Here is a 22,681-nt window from a genome sequence, read left to right on the forward strand (position 1 = left end):
TGTTGTCCTGAGGGGCTTGTGAACTCAGTAGTCTTCCTGAAGGTGTCCCTGGGATCCCAAGTTGCTGGGGACAGGAGCCCATGGCTCTGATGGGGGTGGTGGTACGCCTGAGGAGGTCTCTACTCAGGTCCCAAGTCAGGCTCACCAACAGTGACTGTCCTTTGTGTTAGAAAGAGACACTTTGATAAGCCAGTCAGGCACAAAGCATTAAAAATGGGAGTTTTGGCTTCAGACTCACGCAGGCTCATGTTCCGGCTCTGTGTGTCTTTGGCCAAGTGGCTTCAGTTTCCGTGTCTATAAAGCGGAGGTGATAACAGGTCGTGTTCACGAGGCTGCTGTGAGGGTTTGGAGAGTGAGCCTGGGGAGGCAGCGAGCAAGCATCCTTGTGGCTTCTCTGACAGTTCTGCTCACTGTGCCCCCTGCTCTCTGCACAGACTTGTCCCTGGCCTGGTCTGCCCTTCCCTGAAGCTTCCCCTCTAACCCCCATGCTTGTCCTAATCCTCTCTTCCTGAGGTCCCTACCTGGACGTCTAGAAGGGGCTGCAGAGCCTGGCTCTGTCAGAGGGCGCAGAGGTCTGGGTTCAGCCTTAAAGGACGGGCATTCATCAGGGACACAGTAGGGAAACAACGTCCCAAGAAGAGAGAACAAGGAAACTCTGGCTCAAGAGGTGACATCCCATGTCCAAGGTCACACAGATGGCGGGAGGCAGAGCCAGGAGTCAGGAGGCAGAGCCAGGGTGGGCTTGGAGATCTGCTCACACTGAATGGCTGGTGGGCAGTGGGCACAGTGGCCAGGGGCTGGAGCTAAGGGCACAGCGCCTGGGACCTGCACTCACCCACGGGGCCCAGGTCGGACTCTGCCCGTAACAAAGTACATGCAGGACACGTGCCCCAGGCTCTGTGCTCAGCTCTTCTCATTCATCATGACAGCTGCCCTCCCAAGTCCACTTGCCTCCATTAGTTACGGTGCCAGGCCCGGCCAAGCCCCAATACGTGGCTCTTCCTGTCCCTTGTGCCCAACCCTGTGACCCGTAGACATGGACAGGACCACACAGAGCCTGAGACACACATCTTGTATGCACTGCAGGACACAGATACTCAGGTGGCCTGGGCAATAGAGGCATGGGTGGGACACTTGCAAGCTCTGATGGGTGACGGGGGATGACTCTCCTTGTCCCCCAGAAGGGAACAGTGGCCCAGGTTGGTGGCCCAGGTGCACAGGAGCCCCTCTTCAGTCCAGCAAGTGGCTGCTGGGAGGGGCCCCCTCCAGCTCTGTGGGAGATCATGGACAGGTGGTGTTACCTCTTGGAGTTTCAGAGTCCGAGCACGTGGGGCTCTGTGGGCATTAAATAAGATGCTATACAGAAAGCACCTGGCCCAGGGCTGGTCCGCAGGAGGTGCTCAAGAAATCGCAGCTGTCAGCCCCAAGAAGGCACCTTGCTCCTGGCACCAACGCACATTTCACACGTAAAACACCACTGCGTGTGGGAGACTCGTCCACACCAGAAGGGCGTTGCTCTGGAACACTGCCTCTCCTGCCTCCGCTTCTGGCTAGGGAACGGCACAGGCTGCTGCCCAGTGCGGGGTTATAGGGTAGTTCTAACCTAGTCTGCACGGCCACACTGCTCATGCGCAGCTGTGCACGGGGCTGATCCTTGTGCCACATTAGCTGCTCATTTAGGTTCCAGAAACTCTCGAACATACATGTAGGCGCCCCTGAGCCCACCTGTGCCCGTGTGCATCTGACTGTATTATATGCATGGACAGGCCCCTTAGCCTCTCATGGGGTGTGAGTTTCTGTGACTGATGGCTCTTATTTCCTTTGATCTTGTGAATGGGTTGTGGGATCCTCATTTCTCGACTCTTGGGGTTCAGAAATCCACCAACCTTTCCAATACCTGCATGAGTGTTTGCTATCTGAACCAGGCCCAGGCCCAGGGTCTTGGCTTCTCAAGGGCTGGGGCCTGATTTCATTCATCTCTGGGTCCAACCCTTAACCCATTGCTTGACCAAGAAAAGGTGATCTGATGAAAATCCATGAGATGAATATATTTCACCCAATCTGGAGTGAAACATAAGCAGCTTGGGGCCCACGCCATGCCCCAGTTTCCTTCCCTATGAAGTGAGGATGCTTCTGTCCCCCTAGAGAAGAGCAGAGAGGAAACGTGAGGGTTCCCTACCCAGGGCGTGGGAAAGAGACTGGGATCTTAATCCAGGCCTCCCCAGAATAAAGCCTCAGGCTCACCGATCTTCCTTCAAGGGCCATTCGTCTGCTCGAGAACCTCTGACAAGCGCTGATACGTGCCTCTCTCAACCGGCTGGCCTGACATGAAAGCTGAGATACACTTCTTAGGAAGTGTGTGTTTCTGGATATTAAAGAAGACGTATTTGCGTGCACAAGTGTCAGATTTCCACAGGATATTTTTGCAAAACCACATAGCCTGGAGATTGTTTTATGTACAAAGATAAGAAAGCCTGACCCATAAGCTAATTGAATCATGCAAATAACTACTTAGCCACAGGAGAGATTCCTACAGGCAGGCTGAGAGCCCACGTGAAGGACAGCTTTGGAGGGCGATCTATTTTGTAAAGTTTAGTCTCGCGGTATAACTGCCTCAAGATTAATGGGAACGGTGGCCCTAGACCTTGTTTTGCTTGGCTCTACCAACTGAAATAGTAAAAGTTGTATTTATCATAGACAATTTGCTGCAGCTGATTAACGTTAATCTGATTTCCTGTGAGTCAATTTCCTTGAGATATAGTAAACAGGCCAATTACCTGCTCTCCACTTCTTTTACGGTAAAGATTTAGATATTCGCGACAGAGGTGTATGTAAATATATGGGACTCCTGGCTATTTTAGTAAAACAAAAACAATGCTTAATCTAAGTAAAGTCTTTCTTGTTGGTCTAACATTTCATCAGTCTAGAATTTTAAAGGGTATACTTAGAGAGGGTGTGAAGCTTTGGGGTCTTTTTTCAGTAGCTATCTGAGGCTCACTCGTATCGGAGGAACTCTTACTTGTTCTTAACTGGTATCTCACGGAAGCCCTGAAATGAAGTGAAGGTGACGAGACTGGTTATTCTTTTAATAAGTGACAGAAAAGGTCTTTCCATCAAACAAGTGCCAGGGGCATCGTCAGGTCAGGAGAATGTGAGCTCCTGGGTTCAAAGCGTGGCCCCTTGTTGTCCCAACTCTGTGACTTTGCGGCATTCGCGTAACTTTAATGAGCTTTACTTTCCTAATCTCTGTCAGTGGGACCAAGAGCTTCCTTGGGGCATTCTTAAAACGCAGGGATCAGGGGAGGACATGCCACAGCGGTCCAGGAGCCGGTCAGGAGAGCCAGAGAGAGCCGTCGGTCGGCAAGGGCTCGTCCTCCAGTCCCTGTTTCCCCGTCATTTCCAAGTCCCTCGGTGACCGGGGCAGCTTGACACGCCCTGGCCCGCTCCCATGGCGGTGGAGTTAAGACATTGCAACATTTAATCATGAAAGCAAAAAGTTTATTCATGTTTGAAACTACATAGAGCTACCACGAGGAAGACTTTTTCAATCCAGGGTGTAATCCAGTTAGAAAGGAACACGAAACATTTTTAATACATTAGAATCACCGCCACAAATTATTTTCATGACTCAATCAGTTTCAGAATCGCATACAATACAAAAAGAGAGGAAGGAGAGGGGCCCCAGCGCGCAGGGTCAAGTGTACGGTACCGAATACTGGACTCCGAATGCATCACGATCGGCGCCGCTTTTTTTTTCTTTTTTTCTTTTTTGCATGGATTAGTAACAAGATGAAGGACATTCAAAATGCTTTCTCAGTATTTACAACAGTTCTACTGATCCCGTGTTCATTGAAGACCCAATGTTTCCACTCTCGGTTTTTTAAAGGTTGCAAATGCAACCCTGATTTTTTTTTTTCTTTTAAAAGATTACAATGTACAATTACATTTTATGAAGGGAAACAAAGAGTTAATTACAAGATGCAAAAAGGTAAGAAAGAGACGAACTACAGCGTGAGTATTGTTCAGAGGTAGTAAGTGAGCACTCTAAGCTACAGAACATGTTGAAATTCTATTGGTTTGTATGAGTTCGCATGAGGTAATCAAGCTGTGTTTTGATTGGTGAGATGTATAAATACTCTTTTGCTACACTATATACAACACTCCAGAGAGCAGGGCCCTTGCCGATGCCCAGAGGATGGAGCAAACCTTGACAAGCCCGTGCAGCACCCAGCGCACACCGTACAACCCCAGACAGATCTCGTGTTCACCTCTATCAGCAGCAAGCATCTTCATCCCCCAGAACAATCTGGATCCATAATTTAATTACCGAGCAGACTCTGGGCACTGGTGCTTCCAGAGAGAGAAAAGATGCTACCAGTCTCTGATCTAATTATAACATAAGAGATCGAAACACAAACGTGACCAGGAAGATTCTTAAACAAACCATCGTTAACAGAGATAGCCAAACAGCTCCTTTATTCCAACCCCATTAGCGATATGAAAGAAAGACAATCAAAGTCTGCGATGGAAATATGCGAGAAAGTCAATTTAGGTGAGGTGAATCTTTGCATCTGCTTTAACGATTGAGGTTTAGCATATATTGTACTTTTTACCCTTAAGGCCAAGTAATTGGCAACTGTGAGACCATTAATGTAAAATATCGATAATAAATTATGATAAAATAGCTACAGGACTGTCAACAATGTTAAATCTTGGCCTAATTGGATAAAGTGCTTTTTTAACATTGTGTGTTTTTAAGTATAAATACAAATGATTATGATTCCTTAAAAAACTGATTTACCAAGTTCTCTAATAAGACAAGGTTTTACAGTAAAGCTGTAGACGGTGGGCTACAAAAACGCTTTTCTTTTCCTCCTATTGCTCTGAATGCACTTATCGAGGCATGTCAGCTCAGGGAAAAGTGTTGCCGGAAATTAGTTAGAGGTATCCGAGTGCACGCTTCCTGGGCCTTCTGTAGGGGAAGTCACAGAAGATGGAGTTGTTGCGTCCTGCCAGCCTCCATTAGCCTGAAAGGAGAAACACAGTTCAACGGGTGCACGTCTCCAGATTAATTCTCCTCCCCAATTTCAAATACCCAGATGACAACGTGAGAGCAAAGCTACATTAGCAAAATGTATTTTCTAAACCCACTTTGGCAGGAGTTTGAAGCATGTGTTAAAGTGGGATTAAATGCATGTAAAACAAATCCATCCCACCAAGTAAAGTCTTGGCAATAAATCAGCTCGCTGAAGGAGGGCCTCGGCGAGCCTCAAGCGGGCGTGCGGCTTGGCCTCTGATTGGCTGTAAAAAATAAAGTGACTCGGAGAGACATCTTTTCGCAAGAGAGCAGTGGAGAAGCTCGAAGCGGTGCCTCCACCAGACCTTGGGCTCCACGAAGTATAAACTTCAGCCCGGCTTAATCCTCGTTTCCATAGAGAAGTTGCCCCCCTCCCCTTGCCACGCACGCCTGACAGCCAGCTACTGTAACCCTTGGAAAATGAAGGCCAGAATTTCCCTCCAAATAGCATCTTCCGGAATGAAAATGCATGAACTGCGGAGGGGCCCACTATTCAAATCTGTATTCCAATTATCTCTAACTGGGGCGCCTCTCCGGGAGGTTGCTACGGCTGCTCACGTGCCGCTGGCCCTTCCTGCCTCGGACCTGCGTCGCCATAACAGTGCTCAGAAACAAATTCGCCTTCTGTCTCGGCCCATAGAGGCAATTGCTGAAATCAATGTCTGATCAGATTTCTGCTGTGGCAGACAGCTTGTCGCTACATATTTTTATGTCAGTCAAGAAGAGGGAGGTGCTGGGCTCGTGAGTTGGGGAACACTGAGTGGAAGTGACGGGGCGGGCCTTTCGGAGAGAAGGCGGCGAGGGGGAGCGGGCTGCCACCCAGTGCCTGCGGCTCAGACCCGCCTCCCGCGGTGCTGTTCCCAGACCCGGACCTCCCGCGCCAGTGTTGGGTGGGTCACGAGGCCCCCCTGCTTCTTTCGCCTCCGTCCGCGCCTTCTTCCTTGAGTCCGCCTAAAAAGGCTTCTTTGAGGCCTGTGCCACTGGGCCCGGAGAGAACTCCCCCCGGGGTCCCCGCCCAGCCTGCGGCCGGCTTCTGGGTGAGCCCTGTGCTCAGTGGTCCCGCGCCTTTCTCCCAGGGTCAGTGTTCTTGGAGAGCGGCCTGTCTTCTGATCGCACCCTGCTGCACGGAAGGCACCTTTCCTGCCTCCAGGCGCAAGAGAAAGGGAGGGGAGGGGCAAACAGGAGGCAGAAAGGAGCAGAGCCAAAGGGAAAAGGATTTGCCGGGCTGGAGGCCTCTCAGATTCCAGCCAGGAAAAAGGTAACTCCAAGGCGACGCGGTTTCTGAAGCCTCGGTTGTGCCGGCTGGACGGTGACACGCGCACGTGTGTTGGTGGGACTCTAAGCCATCCTCTTCTCTATCTAAACGGTAAGCCGTTTTTGCCCCTCAGGTATGAAAATCTACTTAGAAAAAGAAAAACTCTTACACAGATACAAGTCTGAAGATATTCCATCTGAAGTAAACATCATTCCTCTTTTATCCAAATTTATAAACAACAAATGTACAATATTTTTACCCAGCGTGGCAGCTGGAGGAGAGGTTGTCAGCAAGCATTCTTTTTTTCAAAATAAATTAATCCTTCCTCTGGTGGTTTGAGATTATGCAGTGTATTATACAACAGCGCCTTATCAAGCCTCATCAGTGAAGATGGAATTCATGTCTCTAAAATGCTGCAGGCAATCACAGTTTCATATTTTATCATGTTGATAAGGATATCGCACATTCTCTGAAGCATTTCAAAACACTTAAATGAAAAAGGAGAAATGCAACTAAAAGGCTTTTTATATGGTTTGTTGTGGGTTATTATGAGTTATTTATAAACCCAAAAAGAAAGATTTGACATTTCAAATGTAAAAGATTTGAGTATTTAATGGTCCTTTCTTCCCTTTACAATTGAACATCCTCAATCACTTTTTCAATCATTAATATTTACTCTCACAGCAAGCGAAGGCCCTAAAAAGGGAGAATTTTGTCCACTTTCCTCCTGACTCTACCACCATGCTTTGCGCAGTTCGTTTCCTCCTGAGGTCTGGAATCCCAGGTTCTGTCCGCTCCTGCCCGCCCCAGCTCCAGCCTGATGCCCAAGGACCACCTCCCTACCCTGGCACCCTTTCCAGACCTGCGCGTTCTGCCATTTTCCATCCATGTCGGTATAGGGTAAAAGTAAAATTTTGGTGAATTGGTTACACAAGCTAAAATGATTTCCTCCATAATGAAAAAAAAAAAAAAAAAAAGAGGCCACTAAAAGTGCCACTAAGAGTGACGAACAAGTTTTCTATCCCACATCGACAATGCAGCCAGCTTGTTCTTAAGAACAGAATTTTTTGTTTAGTCTGGTCTGGGGCCCTCCAAGTCTGCCCCTTCATGTGGGCTTTGTGTGGGAATGTTTCCTGCTGCTTGATTTGAAGATAAATGACCTGCTTTCCACCATCTCCTTGGAACACAGCACAGCCAGTAGGAGCTGGCATCTTAACGGGCCGACATTTGAGTTCCCTATTGGTGACAGAATGCCGGCCGCCACTTGGGGCATTTGTGAGGACTTCTAAGGGCATCTGGGTAACATTAAGTGTTTGTGTTCATAAAATGAAAGTGCAGCAAAAATGCTGCCTTCCCGACCTGCGAACAAGATGAGAAGCCAAGTCAAATGGCCATTCATTTATTTGTCACTGTTTACCTGACGCTGTTCCTACAGCTCTTTGAATCTGGTTCCCCAGGGTACTCACATTTAAATTATGTGGACTGTACAGTGAATTTCCTCCAAGACCATCACTGTAGCCTCCCGTCTGATTGATAACATGACGGAGGGTATCCACCTAGAAGTGAGACGAAACAAAATTCATCATCCCAAATCTATTAAAACATCATCATTTACAAAAGGAAACAATTTGAATTATGTGTGCCATGAGGGTTTAGCATCTTCAATGAAAGACAAATTTATCAATCAAATGTGACTGGCAGAATTTCAGCAATTCTTTGCATATTTAAACTTACACATCTTTGTTTTTCATGGCAGCCCAACAATAACACCTTCGTGGCAATGCAAACTTTCCATCTACATGGAAAATGCAAACTTCCCGTCTATATCTTCAACGAAATGTGCGTGGCTATGGGTGCAAACTACTTATAAATATGTATACTGGATCTCTCTCTCTCACATACACACACACGCATGCGCACACACGCACGCACGGGCTGCACACCCAAGCACACACACACAAGTAGTTGCTCTCGATTAAGAGAATGAGAAAATATACTTTAAGAACTCAGGGGCTTTTTAAATTCTGACTTTAAAAATTTCAGAAATTAAAGAGTGATATATTTTTAAACCACACATACGCTGGCACACACAATTTGTTGTTGCTGTTGTTACAAAAGTAAGATGCACCCAACCCTCTCCATGAGCTCAAGCCAGAGCCGAATGCATTCACAAAGTTTATCAGGTTTGAATCATCAAAAGTCACTGTTCACCTGACTTCTCGTTAAATTAAATGGTGGGGAAGATGGGTCCCATTTGGAAGCACCCAGCACAGGTTCTGCATGGATGTGCAGACCACTTCCACGGGGGGAAGAGTATGGAGTTTTGAGCCCAAACCCTACCCTGCCAGAAAGGCCCCAGTTGGGGCATTTCTCCTACCTGTGATTGCACATTGGCTCCGACTTGGGACCCTTGGTAAGAATCCCCATTCAGACTCTGCATGTTCATGAACATGTCCCCAGAATTTGGGAGGTTAAAAGAACCAGAAGAACCTGGAAAGGAAAGAGTTAAGTAGCTGAATAACAGAGAGCTACACACATAATCCTCAAAGACCTAGAGGCAGGGAGAGGAGAAAAGGTGCAGAAGGGAAAGGTTGTGTACAACATAAAGCATTTCCGGATCTAAGAAGATGGAGGGTAGCTCCAAAGAGGTAGGTCCTGCGGTTCATTTTGCAGCTAGGAAAGTCCTACCAATGGGGAAGCCCAAATAAGAAACAAAGAGGAGATGGAAGCAAATAGAAAAACACCCAGCAGCCGGCCCCAGGCCGCCCCCTTGTTTGCATTTCTCTCTAGGACTTGGCCGTTAAGTGAGTTCTTCACCGTCATAAACTGTCATGGTGGACAGTCATGCGGAGAAAAAACATTTTTCTGAAGCTCTTTCTTAGCCATATACCTTCTACCTAAATTTCATCTGTTCATGTTTCATTAAAAAGAACAGGGGGTGAGGGGTCTGGGGCGAGGGAGGTGATGGGGGAGAGGGCAGGAGAAACAAAACAAAACAAAGAAATAATAACCCTTCGCTTTCTGAACTTTAAAAGATATATTTAAAAGACCTCCTTAGAAAAGTGCCTTGAATTGCTCCCCAAGTCCATCTGCCTGGACTGGCTGCACACCGTTCACGGTTACCCAAGTTCCCTGTCATGTATAGATGTTTCTAACTCCATCACGAACGTCACGTAAAATGTGGCCCAAATGTACCACGATATTGCGGACACTGCATCCGTGTAAGAGGCACTGCACCCCTCACGGCTCATCACCTACCAAGTCAGCACAGATGCTAAAGAAATGCCAAGAAGGGCAGCAGGCTGGAGTCTGCAGCTGTGTTAGGTAGGAAGCACAGCTGTACCCCAACATTTTAGCTTCATTACGCACAGCACCAGGTCACCTTCCCACTTCTGCTATCTCCTTCATTCTTTGACAAACCACTACGGACCTTAAAATGATACATGGAAGAATATAGTTAAAATATTTATTAGTGATAGCACTCCGCATAACTGCTGAATTAAAAACCACCATGAGGTGTAAATAAAGGTTCCAGAATCTACCAGTAGCGAGTAGCACTCGTTAGGAACAGTGGGTTTATGGACTCTGGCCATCCACTTATTCGCCGGGCCCTAGAATAAGCCCTCGTTTTAATATAAATCTTCCTTTATAACTCCACTGGGTCCTCAGTAGGGCTGCTGTGTCCTGGCCTGTGGGACCGCGTTTTGTGGCACAAGGCTGCCCGAGCCAAGTAGGGAGCGAGCGGCCAGTACGCACCAGAATTTGGCGTGGTGGGCGAATTGGTCTGGTTATTCTGAACGGCGGCGGCGACTGCGTGTGCGGCCGTCACGGCAGTCTTTGCGGCATAGAGGTTGGCTTCTTCCTGAAACTTGCCGATATTCTTCTTGTACCTGATTCGTTTGTTGCCAAACCAGTTGGATACCTACAAATCGCACGGACATAAGTGAAGGGGAAGAGAGGTCAACCTTCCAGCAATAACCATTGGATACCAAGAGGACACCTTGGGAAACACTCAGTTCTTAACTTACACCATGGTTTTCGAGGTTCGCTTTTGCTTTCTGCAAACCTTGACACTCAGAGTAACACCACTTCTTGGAGTTAGCCACAGTCACATTAAAAAGGACAGGAGCACTGTTCACAAAAAGTATTCAGTTGGTATATACCGATCGGTATTTAAGTGTTCAGGCTCCCTAAAAAGGAGCTGGAAAAAACTAAAGGGAACATTTGTTAAGTTAGGTAAATAACAAATTTTTGTGAAGGAATGACTTCTTGCTTTTGGGTCCAGAACGATTTTGGCAGTTGGACAGCAGAATCGTGTTTGGTCTGCTGAAAAGAGTAACATCAATTAATAATGGATGAACGACCCCTTTGTCTCCTGTCTTAGAAGGTTCTGTGTGTCTGCCAAAATGGCTGCTCAAGCTCGGCCAGTTACCACATGAGAAGGTCACAACTTGAAATTCAAGTAATTCCAATAAGGTCAAATGCAAATACAGGGGAGCAGCTCTGACTTCATCAGGTGGAATATACTTGTGTCTTTTACACACTACTTATGACATCAGCCCATGCAAGTGGAAGAGCTTTCTTTCTTTCTTTTTTTTAAAAGACTTTATTTATTCATTTGACACACAGAGAGAGAGAGGTCACAAGTAGGCAGACAGGCAGGCAGAGAGAGGAGGAAGCAGGCTCACTGCTGAGCAGAGAGCCCAATGCGGGGCTCGATCCCAGGACCCTGAGATCATGACCTGAGCTGAAGGCAGAGGCTTAACCCACTGAGCCACCCAGGTGGCCCTTGAAGAGCTTTCTAAAGAGGAACTTGGCGACAGGAAGATTTCATCACATTTCATTGACAGCAAAACTTCGGCCCAAGACTCATTGCTCATAGTTACATGACGTGTTCAGGCACCTATAACTGAGCTAGATAAAGCAACACAACCCACACAGCAGGTTATAAAAAGGAACCCACCTGCTACATAAAAGGCTCTGAGCTCCCTTTTGCTAAAGTAACAGTTTAAAAATACTCTTTAATAATTTCTTAATAATCCGCTAAAGGGGCATACTGCTGTGGTATCAGGCTGGGTGGGTCACTGTTTTATTCTGAACAGTGATGCAGAGGCCCTGAGGAAAAATAAGGAGTCGTAGGAGCCCTCCAACCCAACTTACACCAGTGGGCATGCTTATTGACCTTCTCTGCCAAGAGTTTAATTGCCTTGGAAATAGAACTCTCATTCTTCAACCTATGGCACTCATCCTTCCAGAAGGAGCCAGAGAACCCTGGCAAGGAAGCCATGTGAGGAAGACAATGTTGGCCTTGGTTCTGCTCGCATGCTGTCTCATACTGGGGAGCGCACACATACACAGGCAGGCACACTTGCTAGGATTCCTGTGGCAACCATGAGCATAGGTTCGTCAGACAGAAATGAGCCAAAACGCATCAGGAAGTAAATATGCTAGAGATCAGGACTTCCTAGCTGCTTCTGTTCCACTATTATTCCTCCCCCTCCCCACACCCTTTATGGACTGTATATGTCACTTCCTGCCTTTGTATCAAATAGTAGTGGTTATAAGAACTATCATTCAATAACTACCTCCTATGCGCCAAGCATTACGCAGAGCCCTTGGCATCCCTGGCCTGGGTGGCTGACGGAGGTGGTTATACAGCACAACACCTATCCCAAATCCAATGGCCTTTTCTCTCTCCTTCTTTGATCTTTCAGCAGTGTCTGATATGCTGTGTGTGTGTGTTCTCCACAACTAAGCTCTTGGCCAAAACTCGACTCTTTTCTCTTCTCCTTGAGCAATTTTATCCATATTAATGATTTCAATCATTGTCTCTGTGTGGATGGCCCCCAGATTTCCATCTCTAGGTCTAACTTGTATGAAGAATTTCGATTCTTGATTGTAAAATGTTAACATATAAATGTTTTGTGACAATCTCCAACTGAAGAGGTCTAAAATGCAATCCATGTGTCCTCTAAACCTGCACCTCCTTCTGTTTTCTCTTGTGTTTACAGCCTCTCCACCTCTAGAGACAGGGTACTTCCTATCTCACAAAGTCCCTGATTCCACCGTTGGACGATTCTAACGGATATTCAGTTCTCTATTAGGAACTAAGATCTCGTTCACTCTCACTTCTTATCATCATCCTCAGTTCCAACACCTCGATGGTGATAATATCAGGTTCTCAAACAGCCCCGGGAGACTGAACCCCACCAGGCCATTGGCCTTCTTTGCCCTCCCTTCTTTGAGCCCCATATGCTTGGGGCAGGAGCACATGAGCATCAAATAGGATGTGGCAGTGGGAGGAAAAGCCAGGAGAGTGTACAGGTGAGGAGGCAATGGGGACCGGAACCAGGCAGAGCAAAGGTCATGGAGAGGGCAGCTATCACGGGGGAGGCATTGGCGGAATTTGCCAAGGACCAGCTGAAGAGGTCAAGGGAGAAGGAGAAAACCAGAGATGATGCTGACGTGGAGCCCAGGCCTCCAAGAACACGGAGACAGATGCTCTGGAAGGGATTTCTGCAGCAGAAGTTAGCCTCAGTGACTCTTAGGATCCAGTCCCATACCAGAATTCTAGGACTCTAAAAACAAAAGTTTTGACTCAAAATTGAAAAAGGACCATAAAGGTATCCGTTCTGATTATGCTCGTTAAAGCAAGTTCCCTCAGACCCTACCTCATGTTTTACAAGCACATTCTCAGCTCAGGAGACAGAACGACAGAGCCGGTTCTCAAAAAGCTCCTTCAACATACGTCCCTCTAGTTTGTCTGAATAAGACCAGCAGGCCTTTGAAAGAGTTAAATATTGAATATATCTACAGTGCAAAGGGAGATATTCCTGGCTGAGAGGGAATATGGCATTTCTTAAGTATAATTAATGAAAATTCCCCAACTCTGAATTTAGCAACAAAGGCCCATCTTAGAATTCTCCTCTTCTAAACAATTCTCTGTTGGATTCTGTACTTTGTAGTTAATATTACCTTGACAATCAGAGAAGCTATAATACATTAATGAAAGCTAGCCTGGAAAATCAGATTACAGCTTTATTAACAGTTTCATAATTGAGGTATCTCTGTACCACGGAAGGGTCTCATCTCCAGATACGCAAGAATCCCGTGTTTATGCATACCCCTGGACCAATCAAACAACAGTCATCACTAATAAAGGTTTATTTAATTCTCACAGTAAAATTTTAATATCACCAGCAGCCTGGGGAAGCTTTAGCAAGTGGATTTGCTTGACATCAGATCGTTTCTATTCTGCTAGTCCCAATACTTCTTAATCTTTAATATCAAGGCAATTAAAATTAATGGCCACTCATCCAAAGCTACTGTGGGCAGTGTTTCCTTGACACCAATTGTTTGATGGGATTACCTAGAGGTTAAACTAACAAGCAAGGTTTAATTGGAAGCAATGAAAGAAGCAGTGATCATACGTTATGTTTAACCTGCATAACCACATCTAAATGAATATCTAAAAATGTTAAACTATTTCTCAAATTAAAATATGCACGTCACATTCTGAGATCACAGATTTGGGTACTGCGGCCATCAGCCATTAAGAACAGGCTGCCGCAACTAAGATCAGTGTAATTAATGCACGAATCGACACCTAAGTTCAGGAATTTCTGTCACCTTTAAAACCAGATGGGTACAATTAGTTGCAAATGAAATCTCCACCCTCACCCTGTAAGAAGCACCAAAAGCCACGGATCACATGCATCCCTCCTACACGGTTCTCACCGTGGAACCAGGCTGTACACATGGGACAGTGAGCAGAGCAGAGCCTGCGCCGTCTCGGAGCTGGAATGGTCTGTGTGTTGGTTCCAGAACAGAAACGCGGGCAGGAAATTGGTGGAGAGAAAGGGAATATGCTGTCCCGTGCTTCTCTTTTGAGCCATGTATCAAGGATTCATGACTCTGGACTGTGCAGAAGGCAAGGGGCCAGGTGAGATTTTAAGACCAATTAAAAATGACCAAAAAAAAGAGAGAGAATAAAAATACAAGTACATGCCTCCTTCTATTCATGGTCACAGCTCCTAGACTGTGAGCCTTTGACAATTGGGGAAATGAGTAGGGAACATTCTGCAGGCTGCTGATTTTCCGGGGCCCCTCTGCAAGGCCAAGAAGTGGCCAGAAACACTTCCGGTCTCACTGTTTACTAGAGCCATGCGTTTCCCTAACTCAATCCAGCAGCAGACTGCCAATCACTTTAAAAGGTCAAATATTTTTATATGTGGAATCTAAAAAAAGACAAGCCATAGAATTTTGGGTATGTTAATGACTTGGCCCATGGCAGTGATCTGATGACTACTACCCCTTGCTATCTCCCATGCTATACCAACCAAGGAACAAGAGACCCAGATTCCGCAGGTCGCCCAGAATCAGACAGCAAAGTGTCATAGTTCCAGGTTTCAACACCAGGACTCCCCATCTGTTTTTTCCTTTTTAATATCAGTTGGGATGTTTACTGAGTATCTGTTATGGTCAATACTGTACTTTGTGGCATGAGGAGATAAAAGAACAAATAAACATGTACCTCTACCTGCCTAGAATTTGCAATCTGATGATATAACAATGCAAGACGCTCAAAATAATTCATAAAAATGCAAGATGGTGGTGATCACACACTCAGCTGTCTCTGAAAGAAGGGACTTTGGAGGGGAGGACTAACAAGAGAGGGCCATTCCCACTGGGGAGAATGAGGCACAGCAAGGGGCACTTAGGCACAGGTACCAAGGGGTGGGTGTGCGTAAAGGCAGGGGCAGCAGGATCTGGGTTCTGGCTATGGTCCAGGACAAGGGAGAGTGTTGTTGCCAGGGGAAAGCCTAAAGAGGCGCCCTGCAAGCCATCTCACAGCTCCCTTCTGCAGGGCCTCACTAGGTGGAAAAGTAGTGGAGAGAAGACAAAGGATGAGTGTGAGATTTCTAGGAAGTCCAGTGGGGAATGGGTTCAGGTGAGGACACCTGAGGCCGGGCGAGGCAGCCTTCCCAGCAAGGTGCCTGTCCTGTGTCAGTGGATGGCACACATTTTTGCTGGAATATTCCCTAAAGAAATTTTGAATAATCAGGTACCCGCTTACACATATTTTGTCCTTTGCACATTTCTGAAGTTGGTATCTACAATTTTTCATTATAAGTTTATACAGTTATAAACAGTGTTATTTCAGTTTGTCATAAATGTTGACATTTTAAAATAAAACGGTAACACTATTCTTTAAAATGTATCCAACCAAATTTAAATAGCAAAGCAATTTGATACCCACAATCCATTTCAAAAAATACATAAACTTGCTTTTCTTGAACAGTCAGAAAGTTTGCGTTCTCTTTTGTTCTCAGAAGTGTATTTCCATTACATTTCCTTTCCATAGTCTCCTAATACAAAATACGTTTATGCTCTACAAAAAAATGGAAATTGAAAATTGTTTTATTTCCTATATTATAAGGATCTACATGTTTAATACATCTTTCTGGATTAGGCTATCATTACAATTAGTCTAAAACTGATCAAAGCAATACAAAGACTTATTCCAATAAATAAAAGAACTTGTTGGGGCGCCTGGGTGGCTCAGTGGGTTAATTCGCTACCTTCGGCTCAGGTCATGATCTCAGAGTCCTGGGATCGAGTCCCGCATCGGGCTCTCTGCTCGGCAGGGAGCCTGCTTCCTCCTCTCTCTCGCTCTCTCTGCCTGCCTCTCTGCCTACTTGTGATGTCTCTCTGTCAAATAAATAAATAATCTTTGAAAAAAAAAATACAAGAACTTGTTTTAACCATCAAAAGTAGAGTAGTTTTTTTTGTTTTTTTTTTTTTTAAATATCACACATATATTTCTTAATGAGAGGGGTACAGGGTTAGAAAGCACTGATTGAAGGTGGTTCGGTTATCACCAGTATTTTATACAATCCCTTAGTGGGGACCAGAGAGGGTCTCACCCTTTGGGGCAATGGGCCATCATATAAGGTGGGAGATTTCCTTTCATCAAAGTGGAAAAATGGCAAGTGAGAAAGTGGAAGAGGGGAAAACCCCACACAATGCTTCCACCACAGCTGCCTTCTGAGGCTCATGGACTTTCAGAAAGAGTTTATACATGTATAAGGAAAGCTGGTCACCAGGCCCTAATACCTTCAGGCACTTACGGACCATGTATATAACCAAGTTCAAGACTGTTGTCTTAGGTGAACAGGCTAACTCTGGTTTCACTTCCACTTTTTTGTGTGAGTACAGTGCAAAGCCCTGATGGGGTGTGCTTACTAAAGACCTCTGGCTATAAAAGTGGGGCTCATTCAGGCAACCACTTTCATGTGTCACCATGACCTTTTGTGGCTAGACCAAGAACGAACTTGTCAGCTTCAGGAAATCAAAAACAGTCTGATTAAAGAAGGAAACCTAAAGAGATAGACATAGTTAAATTAATATTTAGCATAATCTTTCTGGAGAGTAAGCCAACCCTTTGAATAGGGTTGCATAGACCCTTTGAATCAGCATTACTAAGACATTACCTTGAGGAAATATTTAGAGGTATATGTGTAAAGGGATTCACTACAGTCCTATTTACACTAGGGGAAAAAAGTAGATTTATAGCACACCTGTATAATGGGATATCATCACTGATTAAAAATCATGTTGAGGAAGAATATTTATTGACATGGGGAAATATTCACAATATATTATAAAGAGGAGCAAAGGGCATTTTTTTTCTTTCATATGACATGAGATTTGGGGGGTAAAAATACTCACATATGTGCTAATGTACACACACACATGCATATGTACAGGAAAAAAATATTAGGATCCACACACCACTCAGAATGTGATTATCTTTTAGAGTGGATTTATAAGTCATTTCTATGTGTTTTCAAATATTACCCAAATTGATTTCAGATAAGCAGATATTGTTTTTTTTTTTTTTAATTAGAGAAATATACTTTACAGTGAAAAAAGGAACCAATCTCCCTCTTTAAAATATTGTTTAGAAGTCATTTAACAATCTCCAGAAGTACACCAGGCCCTGTGCTGGCCTACACAATCACAGAAATTGACAGTCCCATTCCTGTATTCTATCAGGAGGATAAGCTTGGCAGATCTGAGAATTCTTGAAATAATTAAAATCAGACACTTTTTGTAAATCTCAAGCTGTTAAAATTTCCCAGACTGCTTTGAAAACTCCATGTTCAAATTATGCAGCTAAACCATCTACAATGTCTGTACAGTCACTGTAAGCCAGTTTATTAATTAGTTAGCATTAATTGTATCTATTTCACATTCTATCACTACATTTATCATTTTAACAACAACGTTAAATAAAAGAGAAAAATTATTACTTAAAGACTTAATCTTGAAGAAGCAGAAATGCAGAACTTCAGAGTTCATCCTTAGTTTTGCTTCCTTGCATAAAACACATTAGGCAGAGGATCAGCATTTGTTTGGAAAAGCAGCAGCTGACACTAAAACATCATTACTGAGATTAGAAAACTGAAAATTTATGAAGCACAAATCTTAGAAAAATTTGCCATTGTGTTTCCCCTGTTTACTTGTGATGCATACTTTATGTACTGTGCCTAATTAAATGCAACAGATTATGAAATGTTGAAATGCCAAGTCGTGTATAATGGAACATGTAGCATATTTACATGGTAAACAATTTTTACCTCTAATAAATAGTTTTTCCCTAATCAATATGTTTTCATCCCCATTACGTGATTCGATTTGAAATGAGGGATGGGAGCCAGATACTGTTCAATTTTTAAAGTTAATGGTGTTAATAAGCTAAATCTCCTTCCACTCCTCTCCTTCCCAAGGGTGCACAGTCAAGTTTATATAAGGACAGAACGGCTGGACTCACCGTAGATAACCATATGTGTGCATTCCCTTGAGAACCCAGAGGGCAGCTGGAGCGAGGGCCTGACAGCCAGCCAGATCTGGGTGAGTCCCTGCTCGGTGATTTCCTAGCTGTGCTACCTTCATCGTGCTGTCTGAGGCTCTCCCTTCCTGGCCTGCAAGATGGAATAACCACACCCACTCCTAAGGGGGCTGTCAGGAAAATTAAATGAGAAAACATGTTAAAATGCCCAGGACTGTGCCTGGGATGTACTAGGAACCCTCCAAAATGCTACCTTTCCCCTTTTTTAAAAAGAAGCCATAACAACAAACCCTCTGTGGGCTTTGCTTGCTCCCTGTAGTCACTAAGATCAGGGTACCTTTTCACAGGAACGTTGGATTCTGGGAGAGCCAGTCCACGCTCCCAGTGCTGGAGGAGGAGGGGGAACTGACAACAGGGAAGAGGCAGCGGTGAGAGAAGGAAAAAGGGGTGCCCCCCTGCATAACGGAGTGTAATAAACTTCCTACTAGAGGTGGGTAACACCCAGACCCGAAGCTATTGTCCGCCACACACCTCCGGGCCAAGGTCACCCACAAAGAGCTGACAACAGTGCCTGAACTTCCTCATCTCTCCTCACTCCTGTCCCAACATAACCACATGCAAGACAATGCACTGGACCGAGAATCTGTAGGAAACAGGGTTTGGTTCCTCTTTGTACGTATATTTATAGCAGCAGCCATTATGGAGAGTTCATTATTACCTGCATTATCTCATTTAGCCCCACAAAGACCCAGTTTCACAGACTTAAAAACTGACGTCAGAAAATTTCTATAACTTGCCTGAGGTTACACAATCTTTCTTGTCCCTTTCCTCCTATGCCTTATCTAATAAGACCTGTTTTTTCTTAGCACTCTGCAGAAACTGTTTACTCCATTTTATCTCTTTTCCATTGTATTAAGTGGCTAGGGCTACAAGAGCAATATTCTACCTTGTGAGTACAACGTATTCTGGCTCCATTAGGGTTCAAATGTGGGCTAGCCCACAAATCCAAGCCATTATTTTTTTCTTTTTAGGAAGTAAGTTCCAAACTCCTAACAAATGACTTGAAAACCAACTTCTGAAACACAACCCACTTCTAATGGGAGAAATGAACAAACAGAAATTCAGTTTCCATAGTATCTGAAATAATCTAAAACAGATTCACTTGTCAAGTACTATATATATATATTTTTTTAATTTGAGGATGTGAAAAATTTTATTGCCATAATGTACTGACACCCTTACAGTTTGGCTTGGCCCTTTCTACTCTGTGCATATGATAGACTGATAACTGCTCACGACATTCACAAAGAGGCTCATCTGCAAAAGTATATAAAACGTCAGCCTCGCGGCCATAGTACACAGAGAACAGATGACACCGTTCATCTCCCTAAAACACGTGCTTCAGGGTGGTTCTAAATTGCCACAGATGATGTTTTCAGCTAAAGATTCTTTTCTTTAAAATTACTTCTCTCATTAAAAAAAAATAAAAATGTGTTAGGTGTGCAGCTGAATAGACGCCACGGAAAGCCTGGCAGGTTTTGAAATACTGACACGTAGCTGGAGAGTGCCTCCCGCCAGCTCCACGGAAAGGTAGGGCCGTCTCCCAGCGAACACACCAGCACCTCCAGATTAAGAATCAAGAGCACTTTTTAAACAACAGTGAACTAGATATTTTGTCCAGCTAAGTTTCATGTAATAGAAAACACCAAATGTATTCAGTGTCATGTGTGAAGAACCCCTATAGCCAAGCCTTTAACCTCCTGGAAATCCATATTTACTCAACCACCACTCCCGATTAAATACACACCGCAGTTCTCTTTGCTTTTTAAGAATCCAGAAGATTTCACTGAATATATTTAAAATGGTAATACCTATCCTCAAAAACCTTTCAACATATGTAATTATTTCTCACTGAAAATGAATCACATGCATTTTTAGAATAAAGAATACACCGAGGGTAGATCTATTTAGAGACTAAGAATGTAGACACAACCCTACTCGCCACTCACTCACAACCATGGCCCCTCTCTGGCTCTCACCTTTATGGAGCCTGTGAAAAACTAGGGGCTCGAGGCTGCTAGCACACTGGTTTGCCTAGAGCCTCTTTCCCCTTTCTTCTGGAACCTTGACAAGGCTTTCTAGGCACCACATAACCAGCAGGAACACTCTAGTGAATGGACAAATTAGCATTTATTGAGCACTCATGATATACCAGGCCCTGTACTAGGCATTTTACATATACAAACTTATTTAGCCCTCCAACCTCTAAATACATGATCGCCATTCTAATCTTACAGGTTGAAAAATGGAGACTTCAGGGTAAATAATTTGCTCAAGGTCACAGTGCAACTTAACAGTGGTAGACTGGTCTGAGTGACTTCTCTCCACCTTCCTATACCGGATGTATGGTCAGCTGGAGTTAAAAGTGCCGATTTCTCAAAATACAAAATGATAGTACTACTTCTCAAATAGAATGTAAGTAACGAAACTCAGTTTTGGTAAACAATCTAGTGTACTTGCAGAGCAATGGTCTAAATATCTAATTTTAGAAAGTCAAGAAAGGAGAAAAAGAAATCAATAACACTCCTTCAAAACTTCTCTCCCTTTATCTCTGAGCCAGTCACCTGATGATGAGATCCTAGTGGGGGTAACCCAATTAGGTCTTTTATCCCTTTCTGCTTCTGAGCTCTGAGATTTGAAGGACAAGTCCCCAGCCCAGGCTGCTGGCTGACTCTGCCAATGATTTAACCTGTTGACTCATCACTGGCCAGATCATTCATTCCACACACATATAAAGAGTGCCTGGCAGACACTGTGTTCCCCCAAAGCAGTCCTTGACCATCACCTATAACCTCCCAAATCCAGGCTTACCCTCACTGTCATTCTGTGCAGGACCGTATGTCCTCTTGTAATTACAACAGTTGTGACATTTATACAGGGCTTCCTCTTTTTTTCTTTTTTTTAAAGATTTTATTTATTTATTTTGAAAGGGCATGAGTGAGGGGGAAGGGCACAGGGAGAGGTAAAAGCAGGCTACAGGCTCCTTGCTGAGCAGGGAGACTGATGGACAATGGACAAACTTGGGGCTGGATCCCAGGAACCCACAATCATGACTTGAGCAGAAGGCAGATGCTTAACTGACTGAGCCACCCAGGCACCCCTATATAGGGCTTAAGTGCTAAGTACTATTCAAACCACGCAATACATATTAACTAATCATATCTGCATAACAATGCAATAAGGTGGGTTCTATTACTTCCCTTATTTTATGGATGAGAAAACTGAGGCACAAAGATGTTAAAAGAAAGAGAGAGGGAGGAAGGAAGGAAAGAAGGAAGGAAGGAGGCAGTGCATACAGTATGGTTCAGAATGAATATCTGAAAAGAACATGTATATTAAGAAACATTACAAAGAATATCTAAGACACTGCTAATTACTTTTGGGGAGTACGACTAAGAGTCTGAGGCAGAAGGGAGGCTTTTGAAAGAAACAACTTTTGGTTTTGTTGAGCTCTAGTATATGGTTTTTAAGAATTTTATTAATCTCTGCACTTATCTTCATTATTCCTTCCTTCCACATTTTTGGTTTTAGTGTCCCTCAATACTTTTAGATGGATCTTTAACTCACTGATTCTCAGCCTCCCCACTTTATATACGTATAGAAAACATACATACACACTATATATACCCATATATTATACATGATAAATATATAAGTATATACTAATTGTATCTACATAAAACCATACTATATATATGATATATATTTAAAGCTATACATTTCCTTTTAAGCATGGATTTAGCCTCATCCCATGAATTTTGATAAGTGTATTTTCATGATCATTCACATAAAATATTTTGCCATTTTCATTGTGGTCTCATTAGCCCATGAGAATATTAAGAAATATATTGTTTTATTTTCAAACGGGAATTTCTAGTCATCTTCTGTTATTGAGTTATAGTTTAATTCCATTGTGCTCAGAAAACATATTCTGTATTAAATTTAAAATTTGTTGGGATGTACTTTATGGCCCAGACTGCAGTTAACTTTCAAAAATGTTCTGCAAGTACTTAAAAAGAACATGCATTTTGTAGTTGTTGAGTATACTGTTCTATATTGATCCATTAGGTTGTTTGCTAATCATGGTATTCAGATTTTCTGTATCTGTGCTACTCAAAGTGAGGTTCTGTAACCATTGCATCAGCATCACTTGTGAGCTGCAAATCACCAGGCCCCATCATAGACCCTTAGAATGAGAACTTCCAGGAACAGGACCTCAGAATCTGTATTACAACAAACTCTCCTGATCATTCTTCTTATGTGTACTAAAGTCTGGAAAGCACCATTCTATGTCATTAGAAGATTACATGTGTGTGTGTATGGTGCTGGTGGTGGGGTGTTCAGTGTGCAAAAATCTCCAGGGATTGTGGATTTATCTGTTTTTCTTGAAATTTTATAAGTTTTTACTTTGTGTTTTTTGAGCTCAAATTGGCAT

The 22,681-nt window shown here is 44.0% G+C and overlaps 1 protein-coding gene across 3 annotated transcripts in view; it reads right to left on the reverse strand.

Annotated features, from left to right (window-relative positions):
- Positions 1-3,476: 3,476 nt before the first annotated feature.
- The window catches only part of PBX3 (PBX homeobox 3), a 215,427-nt gene continuing 196,222 nt past the window's right edge, over positions 3,477-22,681 (reverse strand). For 2 of the 3 annotated variants that reach the window (XM_059410798.1, XM_059410801.1), the window contains 4 exons: positions 10,089-10,254; positions 8,710-8,822; positions 7,799-7,888; positions 3,477-5,027 (listed from right to left, as the gene is read on the reverse strand). In XM_059410798.1, the coding sequence (XP_059266781.1) occupies positions 4,935-5,027; positions 7,799-7,888; positions 8,710-8,822; positions 10,089-10,254 (462 nt within the window). In that variant the 3' untranslated portion in view covers positions 3,477-4,934. The remainder of the gene's footprint in view (positions 5,028-7,798; positions 7,889-8,709; positions 8,823-10,088; positions 10,255-22,681) is intronic. The other variant, XM_059410799.1, reaches the window with a different exon arrangement.

The sequence above is a fragment of the Mustela nigripes genome, chromosome 9 (assembly GCF_022355385.1).
Source record: "Mustela nigripes isolate SB6536 chromosome 9, MUSNIG.SB6536, whole genome shotgun sequence".
Lineage (NCBI taxonomy): Eukaryota > Metazoa > Chordata > Mammalia > Carnivora > Mustelidae > Mustela > Mustela nigripes.